This window comes from Sminthopsis crassicaudata, chromosome 4 (assembly GCF_048593235.1).
Source record: "Sminthopsis crassicaudata isolate SCR6 chromosome 4, ASM4859323v1, whole genome shotgun sequence".
Classification (NCBI taxonomy): Eukaryota; Metazoa; Chordata; class Mammalia; order Dasyuromorphia; family Dasyuridae; genus Sminthopsis; species Sminthopsis crassicaudata.
Genome location: NC_133620.1, coordinates 307,917,820 through 307,944,002, shown reverse-complemented (window position 1 = coordinate 307,944,002; position 26,183 = coordinate 307,917,820). Strand labels below are relative to the sequence as shown.

The 26,183-nt window shown below is 34.3% G+C and overlaps 1 protein-coding gene across 5 annotated transcripts in view; it reads left to right on the top strand.

Annotated features, from left to right (window-relative positions):
* The window catches only part of ARHGAP44 (Rho GTPase activating protein 44), a 175,502-nt gene that overhangs the window by 62,682 nt on the left and 86,637 nt on the right, over positions 1-26,183 (top strand). For all 5 annotated transcript variants that reach the window (XM_074312027.1, XM_074312026.1, XM_074312029.1 and 2 more), the window contains exons 7-8: positions 15,235-15,352; positions 21,188-21,256. In XM_074312027.1, the coding sequence (XP_074168128.1) occupies positions 15,235-15,352; positions 21,188-21,256 (187 nt within the window). The remainder of the gene's footprint in view (positions 1-15,234; positions 15,353-21,187; positions 21,257-26,183) is intronic.

Genomic DNA, 26,183 nt, shown 5'->3' with positions numbered 1-26,183 from the left:
GTCCATAAGTATTTTATTCCAGTTCCATGATGCTTGCACAGATTCTGGATCATGAATTCTCACACTTTCCCAGTCATCAATGGAATGAATCAGAGATGTGTACTTGCTCTCATATTTTTGCATATAAGGAAACTGAGGATCAGGGAAATTATGTGACTTGCTATGGTCATGTAGGTAGTAAGCATCATAATCAAGTTCTAGCCTATATTTCCAGATTTACTTCACATTATTCTCTTCCATGTGTTGTACTTTGCAAGCAAACTAACGTACCATCTGGTCACCAAATTCAGCATTCCATCTCTCATTTCCATGTCTTTATTTAGACATGAACATAGTATTCTTCATCTTACTCCATCTTCCCTACCATCTTTTATAAACCTTAGCTAAGGTTTCTCATCCTCTACAAAGCCTTTCTCCTACTTATTAATACTTTTCCTCCTTTCAAATGTCCTCACATTCATTTATTTGTGTATATTCTTTGTATTTACTTATCTTTGATATGAAGTTTTGCTTGCTCTCTCTAGCCACTAGTGCCTTAATCCTAAATTATTTTTTTTCTTTGTTATATAGGTACACATTATTTTCCCTATTAGACTACAAAGTTCTTAAGGCCATGGACTGTAACTTCTGTCTTTGTGTTTCTAATGTGTAGTATAGATCCAGGCGTATATTTGTTGTTTGTCCTTCATACTCAAAGAAGAGAACCATAATACTGGTATCAAGGTACAGTGTGTTTGACTGTGGCTATTCACTCCAATATGAGTTCTGAAGGCTATGTCCCAGATTGGGTACAAATAGTCTGTTTGGACATTTGGGATGGAGATGTCTCTAGATTTATAAATTTCTCATTTCCTTTGTGCTACTGTGATACTGCTTTGCTCATAGATCACAGCAGTAGGTATGCCATGCTAGATAGTCCTATGCCAATATCTTCCATGTCTCACAATTGTTACTGAAGTTCTTCAGAATGACCTTGAAAGTGTCCTAGTACCCCTTCTTCTGACCTTCTTGTGGACATGTGCCTTGTGTAAATTCTCCATGAAATAGTATTCTAGCCAGTCCACTAAAGTTACACTGTTTGTAGTAATTTGAAGGCTTGACAATTCACTTTGAGAAAAAGTCCTCAGTTTTCCATTCCTTATCTTGCTAGGTAATTTTCAGAATCTTACTAAGACACTTCAAATGGAAGAAATTCATTTTTTTTCTGGCACAGTGCTGGTAGACTGTCCAGATTTCATAAGCTTATAATAAGGAGGTCAGCACAACAGTTCAATTTGGTAGGTGGCTTTATATCTCTTCTCTCAAACACTTTATTTTGGACTCTCCCAAATGCTGAGTTTGCTCTGGCAATGAGTGCACCAACCTCATCCTCTACGTGTAAATTCCTGGAAAATATATTTCTGAGATAAATGAACTTTTACCATAATATTCAAATTTTCTTCATTTGTTTAACTGACAGTTTCATATATAGATGGTGTGGTGCTAGCTGGTGGAGAACTTCTATTTTCTTAGTATTAGTTGTCAGGCCAAAATTACTACAAACAGTAGAAAACTGATCCATACTCAATTGTATTTCAGTTTCAAAAGCTGCATTAAGTATACAATCATCTGCAAACAAAAGGTCATGCATCAATTCTTCCTCTACTTTAGTCTTGGCTCATAAACCCTTTTCAAATTAGCCTGTAATTGGTATCCACGCCAACCAGGGATTATCAGCTTCTCTCTTTATCAGTAAATATATATAGATATTGTCAAACAGTGCCTCAAGAGTCTAATTTATATTTATATATATATATATATATATATATATATATATATATATATATATATATATATATATATATATATATATATATAATAAAATCTGGGTCAGTGTCTGATGTTCATCTGTTTACTCTTGTAGAAAGATTGTCTATAAGTAGAGTTCCTGACTATATGCTTGCTCCCTCCAACCTAAACTGATAAATTGGAATAATATTTGTAATAGTCTTTGGAAAAATTAATAGAGATAAAATTTATAACTATAAAATTGTAATTCCTTTCTTAGAATTACAATTTGATAACAAGTAATTATTTTATGAATTGAATTTGATGGATTAAGTAGCCACAAGTTTTCTTATAAAGATTCTAAATATTCAAATTATGGCACTAAAGAGGAAAATTATGAGAGGATTGCCCCTGTCTGGAAGATTTTTTTGGTTTATGATTCTAAATTAGTTTTGTCTCCTTCAATGCCAGATAATATCACTGACGAATACTGTTTTTTAAAGAGCCTGTCAGTATTATATGACAAAATGAGATGATAGATTATTGAAAATAGGTATGTATTCCATAAATCTTCTCCTCTCCAAGGAGCATTCCCAATGATTTTAGCCAATTATGTTCTGGCATAATTTCAAGTTCTTTCATCATACTGATCACCCTTCTGTGGATTACCTCTTACTTATCAGAGTTCTTTTTAAAATGTAATACCCAAAACTGACCAGTTCAATTGTTCTATCATGTCCATGATCTCATGCCCATGGGATTTTCTTAGGAAAAATACTGAAATGCTTTGCCATTTCCTTCTCCAGTGGATTAAGGCAAAAAGACTTGCTCAAGACCACACAATTAGTATCTGAGACCAAACTTGAACTTAGATCCACTTGCAGAATCAAAGATAATATTCCAAGTATAGTCTCCTGTGGATAACCTCTTACTTGTCAGAGTTCTTTCTAAAATGTGATACCCCAAACTGACCAGTTATTGTTCAGTTGTTCTGTCATGTCCATGACCTCATGGACTATACTGTCAATGGGATTTTCTAAGGAAAGATACTGGAGTGCTTTGCCATTTCCTTCTCCAGTGGATTAAGGCAAACAGACTTGCTCAAGATCACACAGCTAGTATCTGAGACCAAATTTGAACTCAGATCCACTCACAGAACCAAAGATAATATTCCGAGTATAGTCTGAATGAAATAAAGTAAAATGAGACTATTATTCCCCTATGTCCTAGACATTATAACTTCTTGATAAAGCATAAGTTTATATAATCTTTCTTAGCTGCTATGTCACTCTATTCAGGGGTTCTAAATGGCTCAATGGATAGAACACTGAGCCTAAAGTAAGGAAAACCTGAGTTTTGATCCTGAGGAAATCACTTAATCCTATTTGCTTAGTTTTCTATCTGTAAAATGAACAGAAAAATAAAATGGCAAACCACTGTATATCTTTGCCAAGAAAGCCCCGAAATGGGATCATGAAGAGCCAGAAATGACTTGAAATGATTGAACAACAAAAACAAAAATGTCATTGCCATATTTCCCCATTGGATTTACAATTAATCAAAATCTCCAGATTTTTATTCTTTCACATGTTGTCTAGTGAAACCTCTCATATAGTATTTTTGTGAAACAAAATAAATATCCTTTCTTATCCCTGTTAAATTTCATATTTTTCAATTCAATCTAGAAATTTTTGGAACCTGATTTTCTCTTCCAAAATATTAACTATCCCTTTCAATTCCTTGTCTTCTGAAAATTTAGTGATAACAAATTCTTTGATTCCATGAAAATTAATAACAAAACTTCTGGAAGCACAAGGGCAAGAACAGATCCTGGGATATTCCAATAAAGACTTTCCTCCAATTTGCTATTAAACAATTAGTAATCGACTTCCAGCCAAGATGGCGGCATGGAGGCAGACAGCTGCTTGAGCTTTGCATTTCCTCTCAGGACTTACTTCATGACAAGCCTCGGAATTAATGCTTGTCCGGAAAAGAAACTGACAAATAATCACCAACAGAAGACATCCTTGAAATTCGCCAGAAAAGGTCTGTGTTTGCTTGGGGGAGGAGACAAACAGATGGGGCGCAAATTGAGGGCAGGCAAGCCAGAGCGAGACAGGCGGCTCACACAGCCCGAACCAGAGCGGGGAGGGGTGCTATCTCTTCTGTTTCTGTGAAAAGAGTAAAAACTCCAGTGTGGATATTCAGTCTTGGCAGCAAACCAGGAGCAGCATAGAAAATGTAAAAACCAGAGGGAAAGAATAAAACCATAGAAAGCTAGCATCTCTCGGAACTCGGCCACCCCCAAACCCAGCTGAAGTGACTCAGTGAATGCACTTAGAGCCTCAGAGTGCAGAACCATTGCTGTCCTGTAAATGCCTCACTGCTGTCTCCCGCAGTCTGTAAAGAAAGCCCAGTAACACCATCCAGCCTCATCTCCCCCCCCAGAAACAGACCAATTGTTTCTCTTGTCAATTTGTTTTCTTCGATTCCCGCTATGACAAAATGAACAAAAAATTTAAAAGAGCTCCAACCATTGACAGCTTCCATATGGAGAGAGAGCAGACTTCAAAGACTGAGGAGACCAAAAGCAGATTGTCTCCAGAGGAATCCCCTAAGGGGGATATGATCTGCTCTTCAATACAAAAGAATATCATAGATGAAATCAAAAAGGCTCTCACAAGAGAGCTAGAAGAGAAATGGGGAAAGGGAAGGGAAGCTTGGCAAGAGAGCCTGGAGAAGTTATCCAGAGTGGATAAAGAGATCAAATCATTGAGAAATAAAATTAGTGAATTAGAAAAGGTAAACAACTCCAAGGAAAACAGGATTAGTGAGCTGGAAAAAGAAAACAGCTCTCTAAAAAATAGTAAATGCATCCTTTTCAGACCACAATGCAATGAAAATTACATTCAATAAAAAGCGAAAGGAAAATAGACCAAAAAATAATTGTAAACTAAATAATCTCATAGTAAATAATGATTGGGTGAAACAGCAAATCATAGACATAATTAATAACTTCACCCAAGAAAATGACAATAATGAGACATCATACCAAAATGTATGGGATACAGCCAAAGCAGTGATAAGGGGAAATTTTATATCTCTAGAGGCCTACTTGCATAAAATAGAGAAAGACAAGGTCAATGAATTGGGCTTACAACTAAAAATGCTAGAAAAGGAACAAATTAAAAACCCCAGATATTGAATTAATTAATAAAACTAAGAGTTGGTTCTATGAAAAAACCAACAAAATAGACAAACCCTTAGTAAATCTGATTAAAAAAAAAAAAAGGAAAGAGGAAAAGCAAATTGTTAGTCTTAAAAATGAAAAGGGACAACTCGCCACTAATGAAGAGGAAATTAGAACAATAATTAGGAGTTACTTTGCCCAACTTTATGCCAATAAATTCTATAACTTAAATGAAATGGAAGAATACCTTCAAAAATATAGCTTGCCCAGATTAACAGAGGAAGAAGTAAATAGTCTAAATAGTCCCATTTCAGAAAAAGAAATAGAACAAGCTATTAACCAACTCCCTAAGAAAAAATTCCCAGGACCAGATGGATTTACATGTGAATTCTACCAAACATTCAAACAACAACCAACTGCAATGCTATATAAACTATTTGAAAAAATAGGGATTGAAGGAGACCTACCAAATTCCTTTTATGACACAGACATGGTACTGATACCTAAACCAGGTAGGCTGAAAACTGAGAAAGAAAACTATATTCCAATCTCCTTAATGAATATTAATGCTAAAATCTTAAATAAAATATTAGCAAAAAGATTACAAAAAATCATCCCCAGGATAATATACTATGACCAAGTGGGATTTATACCAGGAATGCAGGGCTGGTTCAATATTAGGAAAACTAATAGCATAATTGATTATATCAAAAACCAAATTAACAAAAAATATATGGTCATCTCAGTAGATGCAGAAAAAGCATTTGATAAAATCCAACATCCATTCCTACTAAAAAGACTTTAGAGTATAAGAATAAATGGACTATTCCTTAAAATAATCAGGAGCATATATTTAAAACTATCAGTAAGCATCATATTTAATGGGGATAAACTGGAACCTTTCCCAGTGAAATCAGGAGTGAAACAAGGTTGCCCATTATCACCATTACTATTCAATATTTTTTTTTTATTCTTCCATCTAGCCTCCTCTAGATTTTTTTTTAATTTTTATTTTATTTTATAATTATAACTTTTTTTTTTGACAGTACATATGCATGGGTACTTTTTTACAACATTATCCCTTGCACTTACTTCTATTCAGATTTTTTCCCTTCCTTCCAGAACCCCCTCCCCCAGATGGCAGGCAGTCTTATACATGTTAAATATATTACAGTATATTCTAGATACAATATATGTGTGTAGAACCGAATTTCTTGTTGCACAGGAAGAATTGGATTCAGAAGGTAAAAATAACAGTTTACACTCATTTCCCAGTGTTCCTTTTCGGGACGTAGCTGATTCTGTCCATCATTAATCAATTGGAATTGGATTAGCTCTTTTCTATGTTGAAGATATCCACTTCCATCAGCATACATCCTCGTATAGTATCATTGTTGAAGTGTATAATGATCTTCTGGTTCTGCTCGTTTCACTTAGCATCAGTTGATGTAAGTCTCTCCAAGCCTCTCTGTATTTCTCCTGTTGGTCATTTCTTACAGAACAATAATATTCCATAACATTCATATACCATAATTTACCCAACCATTCTCCAATTGATGGACATCCATTCATCTTCCAGCTTCTAGCCACTATGAAAAGGGCTGCCACAAACATTTTGGCACATACAGGTCCCTTTCCCTTCTTTAGTATTTCCTTGGGATATAAGCCCAGTAGTAGTATGGCTGGGTCAAAGGGTATGCACATTTTGATAACTTTTTGGGCATAATTCCAGATTGCTCTCCAGAATGGTTGGATTCTTTCACAACTCCACCAACAATGCATCAGTGTCCCAGTTTTCCCACGGCCCCTCCAACATTCATCGTTATTTGTTCCTGTCATCTTAGTCAATCTGACAGGTGTGTAATGATATCTCAGAGTTGTCTTAATTTGCATTTCTCTGATCAATAGTGATTTGGACCACTCTTTCATATGAGTGGAAATAGTTTTAATTTCATCATCTGAAAATTGTCTGTTCATATCTTTTGACCTTTATCAATTGGAGAATGGCTTGATTTCTTATAAATTAAAGTCAATTCTCTGTATATTTTGGAGATGAGGCCTTTATCAGAACCTTTAACTGTAAAAATGTTTTCCCAATTTGTTACTTCCCTTCTAATCTTGTTTGCATTAGTTTTGTTTGTGCAGAAACTTTTTAATTTGGTGTAATCAAAATGTTCTATTTTGTGATCAATAATGCTCTCTAGTTCTCCCTTGGACACAAACTCCTTCTTCCTCCACAAGTCTGAGAGGTAAACCATCCCATGTTCCTCCAATTTATTTATGATTTCATTCTTTATGCCTAAATCTTGGACCCATTTTGATCTAATCTTAGTATGTGGTGTTAAATGTGGGTCCATGCCTAGTTTTTGCCATACTAATTTCCAGTTTTCCCAGCAGTTTTTGTCAAATAATGAATTCTTATCCCAAAATTTGGGATCTTTGGGTTTGTCAAACACTAGATTGCTATTTTTATTCACTATCTTGCCCTGTGAACCTAACCTATGCCACTGATCAACTAGTCTATTTCTTAGCCAATACCAAATGGTTTTGGTGACTGTTGCTTTATAATGTAGTTCTAGATCAGGTACAGCTAGACCACCTTCACTTAATTTTTTTTTTCATTACTTCCCTTGAAATTCTCGACCTTTTGTTGTTCCATATGAATTCTGTTGTTATTTTTTCTAGGTTATTTAAATAGTTTCTTGGAAGTCTGATTGGTATAGCAGTAAATAAATAGATTAGTTTAGGGAGTATTGTCATCTTAATTATATTCGCTCGGCCTATCCAAGAGCACTGAATGTCTTTCCAATTATTTAAATCTGACTTTATTTTTGTGGCAAGTGTTTTGTAATTTTGCTCATATAATTCCTGACTCTCCTTTGGTAGATATATTCCCAAATATTTTTTACTATCGACCGTTATTTTGAATGGAATTTCTCTTTGTATCTCTTGCTGTTGGATTGTGTTGGTAATGTATAAAAATGCTGAGGATTTATGTGGATTTATTTTGTATCCTGCAACTTTGCTAAAATTCTGAATTATTTCTAAACTATTCAATATTTTATTAGAAATACTAGCCTCGGCAATAAGAGCCAAGAGATTCAAGGAATTAGAGTAGGTAATGGGAAAACCAAACTACCACTCTTTGCAAAGGATATGATGGTATACTTATATAACCCAGAGATTCCACTAAAAAGCTATTAGAATTATTTAGTGCTATATCAATTAGACTCCCAAGACACTATTTTAATGACCTAGAAAAAATAACAACAAAATTCATATGGAAGAAGAAAAGGTCGAGAATTTCAAGGGAAGTAATGAAAAAAAAATCAAATGAAGGTGGCCTAGCTGTACCTGATCTAGAAGCATATTATAGAGCAGCAGTCACCAAAACCATTTGGTATTGGCTAAGAAATAGACTAGTTGATCAGTGGAATAGGTTAGGTTTACAGGACAAGATGGTGAATAAAAATAGCAATCTAGTGTTTGACAAACCCAAAGATCCCAACTTTTGGGGTTAAAAATTCATTATTTGACAAAAACTGCTGGGAAATCTGGAAATTAGTATGACTAAAACTAGGTATATACCCACACTTAACACCACATACTAAGATAAGATCAAAATGGGTCCATTAGTTAGGCATAAAGAATGAGATCATAAATAAATTTGAGGAACATAGAATAGTTTACCTGTCAGACTTGTGGAGGAGGAAGGAATTTGTGACCAAAGGAGAACTAGAGATCATTATTGATCACAAAATAGAAAATTTTGATTACAATGAAATTAAAAAGCTTTTGTACAAACAAAACTAATGCAAACAAGATTAGAAGGGAAGTAACAAATTGGGAAAACATTTTTACAGTTAAAGGTTCTGATAAAGATATACAGAGAATTGACTTTAATTTATAAGAAATCAAGCCATTCTCCAATTGATAAATGGTCAAAGGATATGAACAGACAATTTTCAGATAATGAAATTGAAACTATTTCCACTCATATGAAAGAGTGTTCCAAATCTCTATTGATCAGAGAAATGCAAATTAAGACAACTCTGAGATACCACTACACACCTTTCAGATTGGCTAAGATGACAGGAACAAATAATGATGAATGTTGGAGGGGATGTGGGAAAACTGGGACACTGATACATTGTTGGTTGAGTTGTGAAAGAATCCAACCATTTTGGAGAGCAATCTGGAATTATGCCCTTTGATCCAGCAGTGCTACTACTGGGCTTATATCCCAAGGAAGTACTAAAGAAAGGAAAGGGATCTGTATGTGCCAAAATGTTTGTGGCAGCCCTTTTCATAGTGGCTAGAAATTAGAAAATGAATGGATGCCCATCAATTGGAGAATGGTTGGATAAATTATGGTATATGAACGTTATGGAATATTATTGTTCTGCAAGAAAAGACCAGCAGGATGAATACAGAGAGGCTTGGAGAGACTTACATGAACTTATGCTGAGTGAAATGAGCAGAACTAGGAGATTATTATATACTTCAACAACAATACTATATGAGGATGTATTCTGATAGAAGTGGATATCTTTAACATAGGGAAGATCTAATCCAATTCCAATTGATCAATGATGGACAAAATCAGCTACACCCATAGAAGAAACACTGAAAAATGAGTGTAAACTGTTTTCATTTTTTTGTTTTTCTTCCCAGGTTATTTTTACCTTCCAAATCCAATTCTTCCTTTGTAACAATAACAACAACAACAACAAAAATTCAGTTCTGCACATATATATTGTATCTAAGATATACTATAACATAGTTAATATGTATGGGAATGCCTCCCATCTAGGGGAGGGGTGTAGGGAAGGAGAGGAAAATTCGGAACAGAAGGGAGTAATTAATTAATTAATTAATTAGATCAATTTTTGTTTTTGCTCAATCTGAGATGAGGATGGCTACCCCTGCTTTTTTGGCTTCACCTGAAGCATAGTAGATTCTGCTCTATTCTTTTACCTTTAATCTGAATGTATCACCTTGTTTCAGGTGTGTTTCCTGTAAACAACATATTGTAGGATTCTGGCTTTTAATCCAGTGTACTCTCTGCTTCTGCTTTATGGGTAATGCTTTACCCCATTCACATTTATGCTTAAAATGACTAATTCTATATTGTTTGCCATCCTGTTAACCCCTGCTTATGCTTTTCTCATTTCCTCCCTCTTACCCTAGTATTAAACTTGTGAGCACCACTTTCTTCTCACAGCCCTCCCTTTTTAGTATCCCTCCCCTACCTTAAAGTTTCTCCCCCTATTTTACCCCTTTTCTCACAATTTCTGTATTCCTTCCCCTTAGCTTACTCCTTCCCTCCCACTTTTCAATGGAATGGAAGGAGTTTCACCATAAATCGAATATGTCTATTGATACACACTATGTTCATCCCCCTCCTTTCTTTCTCTCAGATATAATAGGTTACCTTTGCCTCTTTGTGAGATGTAGTACCACCACTTTACCCTTTTTATGATATAATTTCCTTTCCACCTCTAGTTTCTAGTACAAATTATACATGTTCTTTACATGTCTTTATGGCAGAAATATAGTTCTCAAGATTTCTTTTTACCTTTTTAGAAATCTCTTGAGTTCTGTATTTGATGATCAAACTTTTTGTGTAGATCTGGTTTTTTCATCAAGAACAGATGGAATTCATTTATTTCGTTAAATGTCTATCTTCTTCCCTGGAAAACGATGCTCATTTTTGCTGGGTAAGTTATTCTTGGCTGCATTCCAAGTTCTTTAGCCTTTCAGAATATCATATTCCAGGCCCTTCGTTCTTTTAATGTGGACGCTGCTAGATCCTGGGTTATCCTTATTGTGGCTCCTCCATATCTGAATTTCTTTTTTCTAGCAGCTTCCAATATTTTTTCCTTCATCTGATGGTTCTTGAACTTGGCCACTATATTTCTTGGCGTTTTGATTTTAGGGTCCCTTTCAGTAGGTGATCAATGAATTTTTTCAATGTCTATTTTACCCTCTGTTTCTAAAACGTCTGGACAGTTCTCTTTGATAATTTCCTGGAAAATATTGTCCAGGCTCTTTTTTTCTTCATATTTTTCAGGGAGTCTGATTATTCTCAAATTGTCTCTCCTGGATCTGTTTTCCAGGTCTGTTGTCTTTCCAATAAGGTACTTGACATTCTTTCCCATTGTTTTGCTTTTCTGGTTTTGCTTGTCTACTTCTTGGTTTCTCCTTGAGTCATTCAATTCTACTTGTTTGATTCTGATTTTCAATGATGTATTTTCTTCACTCACTTTTTTAATATCTTTTTGTAATTGTCCAATTGAGTTTTTAAGCCAGTTTTTTTCTTCAATGGAATGTTTTTCCATTTCATCAATTTTATTTTTTAGAGAGCTGTTTTTTTTCCAACTCACTAATTTTATTTCTCAATGATTTGATTTCTTTATCCACTCTTTCTTTAAATGTGTGGGATGACTTCTCCAGACTCTCTTGCCAAGCTTCCCTTTCTTTTTCCCATTTCTCCTCTAATTCTCTTGTGAGAGCCTTTTTGATTTCCTCTATGAGAGTCTTGTGTATTGAGGAGCAGATCATATCCCCATTAGGGGATTCCTCTGGACACAGTCTGCTTTTAGTCTCCTCAGAGTTTGAAGTGTGCTCTCTATCCATACAGAAGCTGTCAATAGTTAGAGCCTTTTTAAATTTTTTGTTCATTTTGTTACAGTGGAATCGAAGAAAACAAAATGACAAGAGAAACAATTGGTCTGTTTTTGGGGGGGATGGGGCTGCATGGTGTACCGGGCTTTCTTTACAGACTGGGGGAGACAGCAGCGAGGCACTAACAGGACAGCAATGGCTGTGCTGCTTCTGTGCTCTGAGGCTCTAAGAACGCACTGAGTCACTCCAGGTGGGGGTGGGGGTGGGGGTGGGGGTGGCTGTCCTGAGAGACTAGCTTTCTGGGGTTTTATTCTTTACCTCCAGTGTTTACACCTTCTCTGCTAATCCTGGCTTGCTGCCAAGATGGAATATCTACACTGGGGTAAAGGTCATTCTGCAGAAATGGCTGAGATTGTACCCCTCCCCCCTCTGTTCTGAGCAGTGTGAGCTGCCTGCCTCTCTCTCACTGCCTACCCTCAGCCTGCATCCAGTTTGTTTGTCCCTGCTCCCGAACAAAAACAGACCTTTTCTGGCGAATTTCAAGGATGTCTTCTGTTGGTAATTATTTGTGGGGGTTTTTTCTGGTCAAGCACTAATTCCGAGGCTTGTCATGAAGTAAATTCTGAGAGAAAACGCGGAGCTCAAGCAGCTGTGTGCTTCCTCTCCGCCATCTTGGCTGGAAGTCCAGTAATTATTTCTTTACCTTTTTGTTCACAAACCATTCATATTCTAGAATGTTAACGGAATAAAATCTGAGCTCCACTTTTTTTCCTTTTTTTGAAAATTGGGGCATTTATGTTTTTTTTGTTTTTGTTTTTGTTTTCTGTACCATGCCCTATCCTTCTCACCTAAAACAACAACAACTAGAAAATACATCAAGGAAAGATCATTTAAAAAACATTCAACTATCTGGAAACAATGATTTTTTTAAAAACCCTGTTCATTATATTTCAAAGCATAAGTGTAAATTGACAGAACTATTTCAATGAGAGTACAAAGCGAGGACAGAAAGAATGCATTGATCACCTCCTGAAAGAAAACACTAAAAGCAAAAGTCCTAGAGATGTCATGGCCAAATTCCAGACTTTCTAAATCAAAGAAAAAATATTGTAAGCAGCCAGAAAAAGGTGATTCAGATGCCAAAAAAGAACATTAAGAATTAACATAATACTTGGCAACTTCTGCAATAAACCAGAGGAGATCTTGGAATACAATATTCCAAAAAAGCAAACTATATAAACTACAACTAAATTTAAGTGGTATGGCAGTTAGAAAAGCTAACTTCTAACCACTAAAAAAAACACCTGAAAGTGTTCTGCTAACTCTAAAGATCAAAGACTGCATAGAATGATGACTACACTTGGCAAAAGATGAAGAGATTTCTACTAAGCACAAGGACAAAGTATAAACATTAGCACAGTGGTGGAAAGATGCCCAAAACTCTTTCAACTTACCCTGCAAAGTTTCCCCTACAAGGGAAAAAAAGATGGAAATTTCATAAAATAAAGCATTTCAGGCGAGAAGATCAGAGCTGAGTAGGATTGGAAGAGGCCTATTTGCTTCAGTTGGTACTAACTGCTGGTACTCCTCCTCTCCCTTTCTATTCCTCATGGACTGTTTAACTTTTTGTGCAGTTTGGGGTTTAAAAAAAAAGCTATTTACTGTAGTTTCTTCTTGGATTTCTTGATCATTATTCTGTCTGGCATAAAGTTCAGGTTTTTGTTAAAGTAGGTATGTCTCCTCACCAAAAGATGGTTTATCTCCATTTACATAGCCATTTTGGTTGGAAGCTCACTCTATTCTTTTATGCCAGACTTACCACAAAGCTTACTCCTTGTTCATAAATGTTTAACTGGTTTCAAAACTCAGACACAGAGACACGCTTTTTCCTCCTTCCCTCTCACCAAGGCAGGAAGAGAAGCCCGATCTGTATTTATAGGTCTACATGTCTCTGAAGGGAAGAAGACTCTTATTTTTTCCCTTTATAGAATTCTCTTTCATTGGATTCAGTGAAATCAAATCAAGAGCAGATAGTAGATGAGGCTGGCTCTGGCTTTTTTGAATGTCTAATCAAAACCTTTAAATCCTCACATAATTAGCTGACCAGATACAGTTATGGGACTTTTCTACATACACTACAGTTTTTCCAAGACACTTCCATTAATGGAGATTCCTTAAGACATGGTTAAGTCAGGTTGTGCATGTAACCCTCTTGCATCTGGAATATAGTCGATTAATAGCGGGCAAAGTCTGGAAAGGTAGGCTGGAGCCAAATCATGAATGACTTTAAAAGGCAAGCTGAAGTAGTAATATTTTATTCCAAACACAATTGAGTCACTGAAGATTCTTGAGCAGGAGAGATAGACCCATAGAGTAACCAGCTCATTGAGAAGTCTAGAGTTAGTTACATCTTAGAAGAACAAGACTCAGCCCTCAGGAGAAAGACCCTCTCTGGTTTTCAGTAGATACCATCTTCATGGGTTCTCTCACTAGTATGAAGGGCTTCAAAATTAAAGCAATGGAGACTATACTGGGGCCTTAAATAAAACTAGATGAATTCCCTGAAGAGAAGGGCACTGAAAAGCCAGAAAAATCAAATGTACTAATTTTCAGAAATAGATACTCTTGCTTAAGAGCAAAAGAACTGATTGAATTTATCATCAAATGGTATACACCAACTAGCCCAAAAGTTCCAGAGAAACACAGAAGGCATTAGCCTTTCTAAATAACTATTCAAAAATATATTTTTTAAAAATCCTCTACTTGTTTCAATTGATTTTGTAAAAATTGTGTTCTTAGGATTTTATAAAAGTTTCTTGTTTCTTTTTTGGAATTGTGCAGAGGATAACTTTAATCAAGGAAGGACTAGGAAGGCTGTTGCAATATTTTAGACAAGTGGTGATAATTACAAGTCTAAATTATATTTGTGCAAGAATTTTCTCAATCATATAGTTGACAAATGATTACCCAGCCTTTTTTGAATGTCTTTAGTGAAGGGAACTCACTTCCCAGGACAGCCCACTCCATTTGGAGTGTAGGCTTCTGTAGGAAGTTTCTTTCTGAAATCGAACCTAAATTTGTCTCTAAAATTTCCACCAACTGTTTTTCTGACATACACTCCATTGGAATGGAATTTTTGTGTATTTTTTGTAAAGCTCTTATTTACGTAAAGTATCATATCCATGGACCTTTGAAACTAATAGCAAAGGTAAATATTTTATTATGTATTTTTTTCAGTTTGTATGATATTGTTATCTTGGGGCTCTTTTTAAAGTTGAACATTTCCCATGTTATTCAGTTATTAACAAATTGACCTTGCTCTTTGAAATTCTTTTCCATGAGAAAGATAACAAATAGTATTCTTTCTTTTTCTATAGATAAAACTTACAGAGAAGAATGATTGGATGTAATTAGTGCCAGAACTACAACAACTTGAACTCTCAACTCCTGACAATACATTTCTTGAACTATAAATTTCTAATTCTCACTTTAAAAAACAGAGCAGCATTGTCACCTGGCCAGCAGCTTCCTTATTAATACTTATCATCATGTGTTCCTAGTCCCTGGAGAATTTAGATCTTATAATTCCTATGTATGTAGGACTGTTCTCCTATTTTATGTCTCTCTTTTTCTCTCTTGTTTCCCACAAGGTGGCAGCAGACCTCAAAATCTTCAGGTTTGTCCAGCAACTTGCAGCCCACAGGTGCCAAAGCTGATGCCCTCAGGGAAGAAATGGAGGAAGCTGCAAACCGAGTGGAGATTTGCAGGGTACGCACCCCCTACTTTGTCCCATGTTGTCCCTTACCTGGAGGTACATCCTAAGAAACAAAGAGATTTGCAGGGTATCCATCCCCTATCTTGACCCATCTTGTCCCTTACCTGGAAGCACAGAGACTTAATAGTACACACATACATACACACACACACACACACACACACACACACACACTCCATCTTTCTTTTGAGCTGAAATTTAGAATATTTGTAGATACCAAGCCTTTAATTCATTAGTAGAGTCTTACCAAAGATTCTTAATTCAGGCTTTATGAATTTGGTTTCCTTCATAATCCTATATATTTTATACATTGAAAAACTTTATTCTGGCTAACTATTTTTGAGTGCTAAATTCCTTTTAGGGTTAGCCTACCTTAGGTCCCTTTAATGGCATCTTCTTCCTGACTACAACTTGTTTTCTCCTTTGTTGATTGCTAAAACCTCTTTTCCTTGCTAAAGACTATATATTTAGCTTAAATAATGAAATCTTTGCCTCTTGGGGGAAAATAGCAACAAAACAATTTTCTGAAGAGAACAATGGCTTCACCAGATCATCAAAGAGATTCCGTGACAGAAAAAAAAGGTTAAGAACCCTTGTATTTGATCTTGAATCCTAGAGATTCTTTTAGAAGTATAGCAAGTCAAGAGTCTAGAGGATAGTAGGGAGAAATTTCACTCTGTGCTGGATTAGAAGATAGTAAACTATTTCCATTAATTCCATTAGTAAACTAGTTCCATTAGTTAAAAGAGGAGAATGTGTTGTACTTTACATTGATATTTATGTCAGTGCTAGATTTAAAAAGGAAAAAAAAAAAGGCTTTTTTCACAAATATCTATAGGTATTTGTATATCTATGGCATTAGGTAATTCAAACTCACTACTTATATTTGGGAACTTCTATCTGACCTTTCTGTTATTATCTGCTATTATTTTGACTAATTGGAAGCTATAGGCACTGTTATTCTCTTATTATCTTCAAGACTCTATCAAATTTAAGTACTAGATTTTTTGAGAAACTGACTCTTGAATGTAAAACTATTCACTTTTATGGAGAAAATGTTCTTTTTCTGAGTTCTAAGATGTTTATATTTCTAAATTCATTGAATACTATAATCTGTTATGGGAAAAAGCTTACTATCTAGAAAATTTGCTTTTTATAAGCTCAGGATCATTTTTCCTCTATCGTACATTATTGAGAGTAGCAAATATATTCATTTATGTTATTTGAAGTATCTTTTCCTAGGGTCTAGCCAAAATTTTAGAATTGTGTTTAGAAACATGAAATCATACAGTGTTACCTAAACATAGTGAAATTAAGCTTTTATCAGAAATAAGATGAATAGAATTGGTGACCAATAAATGAAAAACAAAGCTGAAAAGAAAGTATGGAAGAATAATTCCTTTGCTACATAGCCACAGACAATTCTATTGGAATATCCATCAGTCTCAGTCACTTAAGTTTACCCAAATGGTCATGATCATAAATCCATAGTATTTTGTCTACATTCAAATGAGCCTGTCAAGCCTTCTTTCTTTATTTAGAAAGTACTGACAGATTCAAAAGAATTTATTAGCTTGGTAACTCACATATCATGGGACCAATAAGAATAGTACTAATATTCCCAGAGTATAGTAGTATAGATATAATAAACATCTAATTGTTGTTATTGCTATTGTTCATTTTTCATTCCAGTATCATTGTTCTCTTTTTCCCTCCTGTCTATTCCATTTTTGCTTTTTGTATTCTTTCCCATTTTTCTATCGTGATAAATTTTTACCTCTAATTTTTATATTAACAGATCAATTACAAAATGTATATCATTCAGAATTTTAGACGTCATAATGTACATTTATATCTCATTTTATATCCTATCACCTTACTAATACCTGATATTTATGTGTTTATGAGATACAGAGAACCTTTAAATATATCAGTCTTAATGTGGTCAGATTACTTTCTTGTTAATTTTTAAAAGGCATCTGCATCTAATCTCAGAAATGATCATTATACTTGAGATAAAAGGTATGTTAATATATATTGATAGTTTGTTTAATATCTTAATCTCCCATATTTTTTAAAGACCATATATTCTTTAGTTAAAGGTAAATTACTCATTTCACAAGCAACATCTAAATGAATAAACTGGAATGTTTGTGGAAGATGGGAGGTGATTAGTGCTTATGTGCAAGCACTCTTAGAAAATTAGAATGGAATTTTAATATTTGGTATTATTCATCATTGTGCATGAACAACACTCTCTTAAATTTCCCCCCCCATCCTCAAATAGCTAGTGATCGGTGAAGGCAATGGCTGGTCTCACTGCCAGAGATTTTAATGATTAAAAATGAAAACACATCTTTCTTCACCTAATTTTCTAAAGCAAAAAAAAGAAACATATTAGAGTCAATTTAAAGAGAATATGCTAATTTTAGTCTCATTATTATACTATATTCCCCAGGTGTGGAATGGAACAATTGAAATTTCATAACTGTTAACTTAATTAAGGGTATAGGTGTTACCAAATGCTACCAATAGCATTTATCCTTTGCTTCCTAAAATGATATTTATTAAAGAGTTTCTGCTTTGGTTTGAAATTTTGTTTAATAAAAGCATTACTTGGCTCACAATGCTTTAGCTTATCCATATTAAATGATAATTAAAATATTTTGATTAAAGGAAAATATTCATATACCATCTTCTATAAGCATTCTCTCCTTAAGCCACTTAATTTTTAATGCTTTCTCCCAACTCACATTATTTGATATTTACTCATATCTCTACTTGTTGTATCTCCTAGTAGCATATAAGTTCCTTGAAGAAAGGGAGAATGATTTTTGGTTTGAAAAGAACATAATCAAAATAACCAATAGGAATTTGTTACCCAAAATAATTAGCATGATAATAAAAAAGCACCTGCATATTTAGGTGCCCAGACATATTTAAATCATCAAGCCCAGATAAACTAAATCTAAGACTACTAAAAGAATTATCAAATAATATTGTTAACAAGAACTGGAAGGCATGATCATTAGTGATCATTAGAAGATCATGGAAAGAGGCCAGCAAAGATGATGGAATAAGCAGAACCATAAAACTACAGTTACAGAACATTAAACTTTCCCTACAGTTATCCGGTAAAGATTATAGTGAACTACCATTTGGAATGATGCTCAGGAGAAATCACAGTGGTTCATTTTTCTAATTCATATTAATATATGGAGATAGCCAGAAGTCTATGGGTGTTTGAGCAGGAGACTCAGAAAGACCCAGATTGGGGCCTTCAGCCAGTACAGTGATAAGCCATCAGCAGTACCACTTTGCGATGTAGGGAGATCTCAGAAGATTGTGCCTTGTGATACCAAGACAGGTAGCAGGGATAGGAAATATTTGGTAGCTTCATTCATCTGACCCTAGAAAGGAATGCTTTATCTAAAATGAACAGTGACTTGGGGCTGTAGTAAGAAGGCAAGAAGTAGGCAAAAAGACAGAGTAGGATCTATCCACACTGAATTGATATGTGGATAAACTAGGGTTCTAGTGCACATATGGCCTAGGGCCTAAAGATATAAGACAGTGATTTTGGAGCAGGGGTGAATTTGGTTCTCTCTTGTTCTGCCCAACTTAGACTGGAACTAGGGCCTATAGATAGGGTAGGAATCTGGGATCACAGACCGATCTACAATTCTGTACTCTAAATCTTCTAATCAGTGAATAGAGAATGGAACCAGAAGCAATCTTCTGGAGCTCTAACCAAGAGCAACTGTACATTTATATCTCTGAGGCTTAAACTGTGGTCAGATACTACAATTATGAGACAAATGGAGCACTGATCAGCACATACTGCTTAGAACTCACTGAAAGTTATGGTTCCCTGGCTTGAGATGCCCCTCATTTCATTGTAGACTTCAGAGAAAGCAGCAGCAAGATACCAAATAATATAGGTTAAGACCCAAAAAGGCCTAAAAATTACCACCAAAAATGTGCAAAGCCTGGTCATAAAATAAAATCCTAGTTCAGAAGATAAAGACTAGAAGAAATTAAAACACAAGAGAAAAAGAGTGAGAGACAGACAGACAAGAGACAGAGATAGAGATAGAGACAGAGACAGAGTGAGCGAGCACTAGAAGCTAAAAATAAAATAAAATAAAAATTTAAAATAATTTTTAAAAATAAGTCAAGAAAAGAAAAGAATACTTCTACAATGACTACAAGTAAGTCCACAAAGACAACTAAATTCCTGGAGAAAATAAGTTTTAAATATATATATATATATATATATATATATATATATATATATATGGGGGGTGTGTGTGTGTGTGTGTGTGTGTGTGTGTGTGTGTGAAATAAAAACTCAGAATAAAGACCCCAACTGCCTCAGAAAAAAAAAAAATCCAAGACTGAAAAAAAGAGGGAAAGTAAGGCATTAAAGCATCTCATATCAAAAACAGAACTAAAAACCAATTCAAGATGAAAAGAAAAACCATAATTTTTCAACCATGACCCCCCAAATAACCAAGATACTATATTTCAAAAAATCATAAACAAACCTGCCTACACATTATAGCCAGAAGGCAAATTTGAAATTATGCAAAACTTGATATTGGCTACCAAAAGGAAAAGTTAAAGCCTAGCATATTCTGTTCAAAAAGCAAAAGACAAAGGTTTACAAACAAAAATAGCCTACATATAAAAAAGAAATAGAGCAACTAATGAACCTTTAGTGAAATAGAGAATTTCCAAACATCCCTATTAAAAAGTCTGAACCCCAGAAAATTTAAAGTACAAAAGCAGGTGTCAAGAGAAATATAGAAAGGTAAAAAAAAAAAAAAAAAGAGCAATTACAAGGGATATAAATGTATGAAAAGTTCACATTCCTATAGGGAAACCAAAAAAAAAAAAAAAAAGTGTTTCCTCAGAACTCTTAAGTTTTCAGTGGCCATAGAGAGAATGAAATAAGATGGAAAGCTTATACTTGATTTTGTTAGATTCAGATGATCTTAAAAGAAATAAAGAAGAAAAGAAAATACATTGGGGAAGAAGGAAGAAGGAGGGGGAGAAATTTATCTTATAATTGGGTTGTACAAGTAGAAGACAATAAAACTATAAGGAAAGCATTGGAGGAATGGATAAGAAAGTTTGCTATAGAAATAAATTCAACTCATCAGAGAAACAGGAAGGAATTGGGTTTGGAGAGAGGGAAGAATAAAAATGAAAGTACATTCTGGAAAGTATTAATTATAAGAAAAATAAATTCCATCATCTTGAGGATATTTTAGGATAAGGGGCATGGAGGGAATAATGAAAACAAAAGAAAGAAATTATTTAAATTATCTCTCTATGCCTTTGGGTAGGGTTATTGTTCAAAATTTTATACAGTCCATGGTTCTTCTCTAGTCTTCCATCTAAGTTGTCATTGAATCATTAATTTTTCTTGCATGTAGTCAGATAACAAGCTCTGGATTCATCTAACTATTCTAGCTCACATTTATACTAGCTCACATTTCTTTACTTTGCATGGATAACATTAGACAGAATCACAGAATCCATTAAAACCCAGATAAATCCATTTCATTTTAAATTATTTTAAATTTTAGAAAACTTTTCTTTTGCTTCTTTTAAACCCATATACGTTTTACTCTAGTGCTGCCCTCTTGGTTTAGTGAAAATCCATGGCAGATTTATAAAATGCCTAAGGTAATCTAACAAGATCAAGGAAAGTTGAGATTTCTCCATTTTACTTTTCTCCTGCTTCAGATGCTGAAATTCATATTTTTTAGTCTTCTGTTGTTTTCATGACTTTTCATAACTTAACATTTTGCCATCCACAGGACCAACTCTCAGCTGATATGTACAATTTTGTGGCCAAAGAAATTGACTATGCAAACTACTTTCAAATGGTAAGATCCAGAAAAGTGGAATTATTTTGAAATAAAATTTTCTGAGTCATTATAGTAAGTGTAAAAATAAAAGATCAAAAGTGGAGAACATGATTCTTCCTGGCTAAGTATACTTCAATCCTATTCATATGAGAGGCAGCATGAAACAGTGACTAATAGAATACTGGACTGGAAGTTAGGAAGACCTGTGTTCGAGTTTGCATAAGATATTTTCTAGCTGTATTATAATAGTCAAGTCACTTTATCTATCTTAATTTCATTTTTCTTATCTAAATAAGAAGAATAATTCTTGTAGTACCTACTTTCACAGGGCTATTGTAAGGATCAATCAGGCATCATCTTGTCACTATTTGAAACATTAAACCTTCAGATTCTCGTTTTGTTAAATATTATTATATGTACATTTCTCTAAATGTCTAAAAATAAAAAAGAATCATCAATCACCTAACATCAAATCTCAATTCCTTTTATCATTTTGACATTCTAGTGGGAAATAGATTACCATTTATAGTTTTTTAGTACTCTAATATAGTCTTATGAGTTAAAAATAGATTAAACATTGGACTTTACCTGATTTTTTAAAAAAATTTAAAGCTTTTCAATAAATATAATAAATAACAAAACATGAGCTTTGATTCTAGATTATGACCAGTAAGAGGGATATAATAAGATGTTTTTATAGATTTGAAAGAACAGAGAGAGGAGAAAAGAAAAGAGAAAATAACAATTTTGGATGGGTGAGAATTTGTAGACCGAAGAAGAAAATAACTCTGGGAAGATTTAGTAAGCTTTATAATGTTTTTATAATTGTATAAGGACCACAGAGTCCCCCTTAAATGCCTCATCACAATTTACAAATGAGCCTGGGTTCTTGAAAGTTATGCAAGCAAATTTCAGGTAGACTTTTGAGGGTGGTCCCAGCCACATTCCTATTTAAATCTCCTTTTAGAGACTAATTAATTTTAAATTGAAGAAAATTTTCATCTGTAGGCTGGCCACTTGGTGATGGATTTTTTAATCATAGAAAGCTATGAAACAAAGAAAAAAAAACCAAAATGACCCTCAGTCCTGTAGGTCTCCTTATATTTCTTCAGTGGCATTGGCATAAGGGTGAGGTAGAGGGAAGTAGAGGATTTATTTTAGAATTTGTTGTTTATCTTTATTAATTTTATCTATTTAATTTGTTATTTCTAAATATGATAACTTCTTCCAATGGAGAAGCTGAATCATGGCTGTCTTTACATTATTGTTATAAATGAAGCAAAAAGAAGGATGTGATATAGGTATTGGCTACAATACCAACAGGCTGCAATAAAGATTGTTTCATAAATTATCCATTTGTCTTATCACCATGAAAAAAAGTTGCACCTTATATCAACAGCAGTTGCTGATAATAAAATGGTAATGAGATTCTACAAAGAGTCCAATAATACCCTCAAAATGCACTCTGATACTTAGTGACATCAGTGGAAAGATAGAAAATGTACGAATGATGATAAAAATAGATTAGATAGTATGATTTAGGGAAAAGTATGAAAGGTCAGATTTGTAGACTACAAGCATTTGCTTATGCAGAACAAAACTAAACCTTCTTCTATCTATATGTAAATAACATTCAAGATTCCTTGAAAGATATAATAAATAATCTTCTGATCATAAATATCAGGCAACATATAAAATAGAAAAATGTATGTTTTTCAACAGTATTTGCTATTATAATAAAGAAGATCCAACGCAGAGTCCAAGTTGAAGAGGATTTCTCTACAGATAGTGAGGTCCTATAGATGATTCTGTTTATAAATGGCATCATGTTAGTTTCATTAAGTTCTGGGAAAATGCAGAGCTTTTTTTGAAGAGATCTATAGTCATTCAAAAGAAATTGTCTTAATCATTCATACAAGAAATACCAGGTGAATGAAAAACATCTATTGCCAGGATTTCAATGTGGGTTTAGATGCAGAATCTTCTGTAGAGCTTGTTCATCAGTCTATGTATCTGGGATAGACTGAGAACAATGAGTTGAGCCCAGAATTGAACTGGGATAAAAAAGTGCTCAAGTGCCTTCAGAAGATTAAAGACTTCTTTTAATGACTCCCAAGCTTCCTGTGAAAAATAAAGTCTGTTTTTGTTATTGTTGTTGTTGTTGTTATTTGGGGTTTTTTTATTTTTATTTTATTTTATTTTATTTTTAGGCAGTTAGGATTGAATGACTTGCCCAGAGTCACACAGCTAATGTCATATTTGAATTCAGGTCCTCCTGATTCCAGGGCCAGTCCTCTATCCACCTAGCTGTCTTGGTCTATTCTTTTTAATTCCAGTTTTTAACCATTAGTCAAGCATAGATTACAGCATCTATGAAGAATTTTAAATGAATATCACACAAAAGACAATGGGGAGAGCATGCTGGTGTAAGTAATTTACAATATATAATCAATAAGGAATTTCAGAGAACAGAAATGAGGTTAAAAGATATTATCAAAGAAATTTATAATAGGAAATAATAAATATGGCCAGGTGGTGAGGACAAAGTATAATAAATAGATAGCTACAGTGCTCCATTATATAGAGAGAAAATAAGGAAGGTTTTTTTAGCACATTGACTCATACTGAGTGGTGTATTTATGGGAGGTTAAATGTCACACAGGATGGTGTGTGAGAGAAATTCTATACTCAGTTTTAGGCACAAATCTACCAGAGACAAATTTAAGAGTTAAATAATTCTGGCACCTCAATTTAGAGAAAAAATAGAAGAGGACAGTAATCCCTTCTGCATTTAAAAAATATCATCATCCATTTCCGCTCACAATTTATAGTATTCCAGAAACAAAAGACAAAATTCTGTCATAAAGATTAAATAAGAAGACAGTTTAGGCAAACTATTATTGAATCATTAAATAAAATGGTAGTTACTCAACTTTCAAATGTATCCTGGAGAATCATCTTCTAAAATATATATAATTCTTCTTTGATCAATCTCTCCAAAGATTGCTCTTTCTTGCATATCTATGAACTTTAGAGATATTTTCATTAATTTAACTAATCAAAGATGTTCTTCCTTTTCTTAGGCTAATCAGTTTCAGGAAAGGAGTCCTTTCTGACTTGATCAGGTCTCTCTTTTTAGACACTCTTTGTCCCCTTATTAAAAGGGCCTACAAACAGATTTCATTGTTAATGGTCAATAGTCAATAAAATGTATAAAGTTCTTGCTATGTGCAGGTACTAAGTTATAGGGATAAAAAAGAAAAAACAACCCAATCCTAAAGGGGTTGGGGAGGGAGGGAGAGAGAGAGAGAGAGAGAGAGAGAGAGAGAGAGAGAGAGAGAGAGAGAGAGAGAGAGAGAGAGAGAGAGAGAGAGAGAGAGTGTAGGGGGGAGGGAGGGAGAGAGGGAGGAAGGGAGGGAGGGAGGAAAAGAGGGAGGGAGGGAAGGGAGAGAGGGAGGGAGAGAGGGAGGGAGGGAGGGAGGGAGGGAAGGAGGGAGGGGACATGGAGGAACAATGAATTGCATATTAGAATAAGTTTCCAAATCAATGAGATCACTGATTCATTTGAACACTGGTCATCAGAGTCAGTTAATATTTTTTGTTACCTTAATTACTCATTTGATTATTTATTCCTTTGCAATGCTCTTGAGGGTTTGCCTGGCACCCTGGCATTTAGTAGGTGTTTAATAAAAATGCTTGTGGTTTGGTTATAGTGAATAGAGAGCCAGCCTTGAAGACAGGAAGGTCTAGTTTCAAAATCTGTTGTCAATACATATTAATTGATTGATCAAAAGCAAACTTCCCTTATAGTGCCAAACTATTATTTAAGACTGGGTTATAGACTAATTATTGACTTGTATCAGTAATCAGAATTCCGTTTATTTTATAATTCCATAAAATTTTAAAAGTGTTATTATATGCTTAAATAGCTTGTTATTGCCTAGACAATTTCAATTATCTATGAATGCCTTTGATGCTCAGAGTACTAAGAGATTATCTTATCCTTGTTTTTTTTCTAAAAAACCCTACTGGTCATCTCATCCTCTGTTCAATTCAAAATGCCAAAAAGTTACACATGAAATTATATCTATAATTTAGTCTTGGTTGAATTAAATATATATGAGAAACAATAGCAAAAAAAAAAAAAACTGGAGACAAAATGTTCTGAAGTAAATGAATTAACCAATGTTTTACTTATTTGAAAAAACTTGAAAGGTGCTACTGTTGATACAACCTTAAGAGTAGAGGGAAGAAGAGGACATAGGAAATTATTCCATATGAGCTAAATTACAGTAAACAGAGCAATTTTAGTTCATAAGATACTATCTGAAAGCTATATATTGGGCTTGAAGTTCCTCCATGAAGTGCAATGAAGTCAGAGTCAATCATGCCAAAATTCAGTTGTTGAAATCTGAGTCATTCAATTGTAAATGGTAAACAAGTATATTTCCTAGCATTTCCTCTCCTACTTCTCCTGAAGTCTAGGAAATCTCTTTCCCTTCTTTTATTCCATAATAAACTTATTCCTTTTTCTTCCTGAACATCATGCCTCCTTTTATTCCTGATAAATGATGAAAGAAAGGAGGAGAGAAAGAGACAAAGAGATAGAGAGAGAGAAGGAGGGAGAAAGGGAGGAAGGAAGGAAAGAAAGGAGAGAGAGTAAAGGAAAAACAGGATAGATGATAAATAGCTAACTAAATATTTGTTTTGGTTTCTCTCTTTTTTTCCCTTTGTCATGGGAAGATAGTATGACAAAGTAGGATAATAATAATACTAGCTTACATCTATATGTACAGTTTGTACATTATTTCACTTGATCTTCATATTCAGTCTTTGAGGTAAGTACAATAGATATCCTTTTACACCAGAGTAGTACAGAAGTAGCTATTTAAGTTGGGCACTGGCTTCTAGTATAAACCTCTTATTTTTGCCATAATCTTTATCA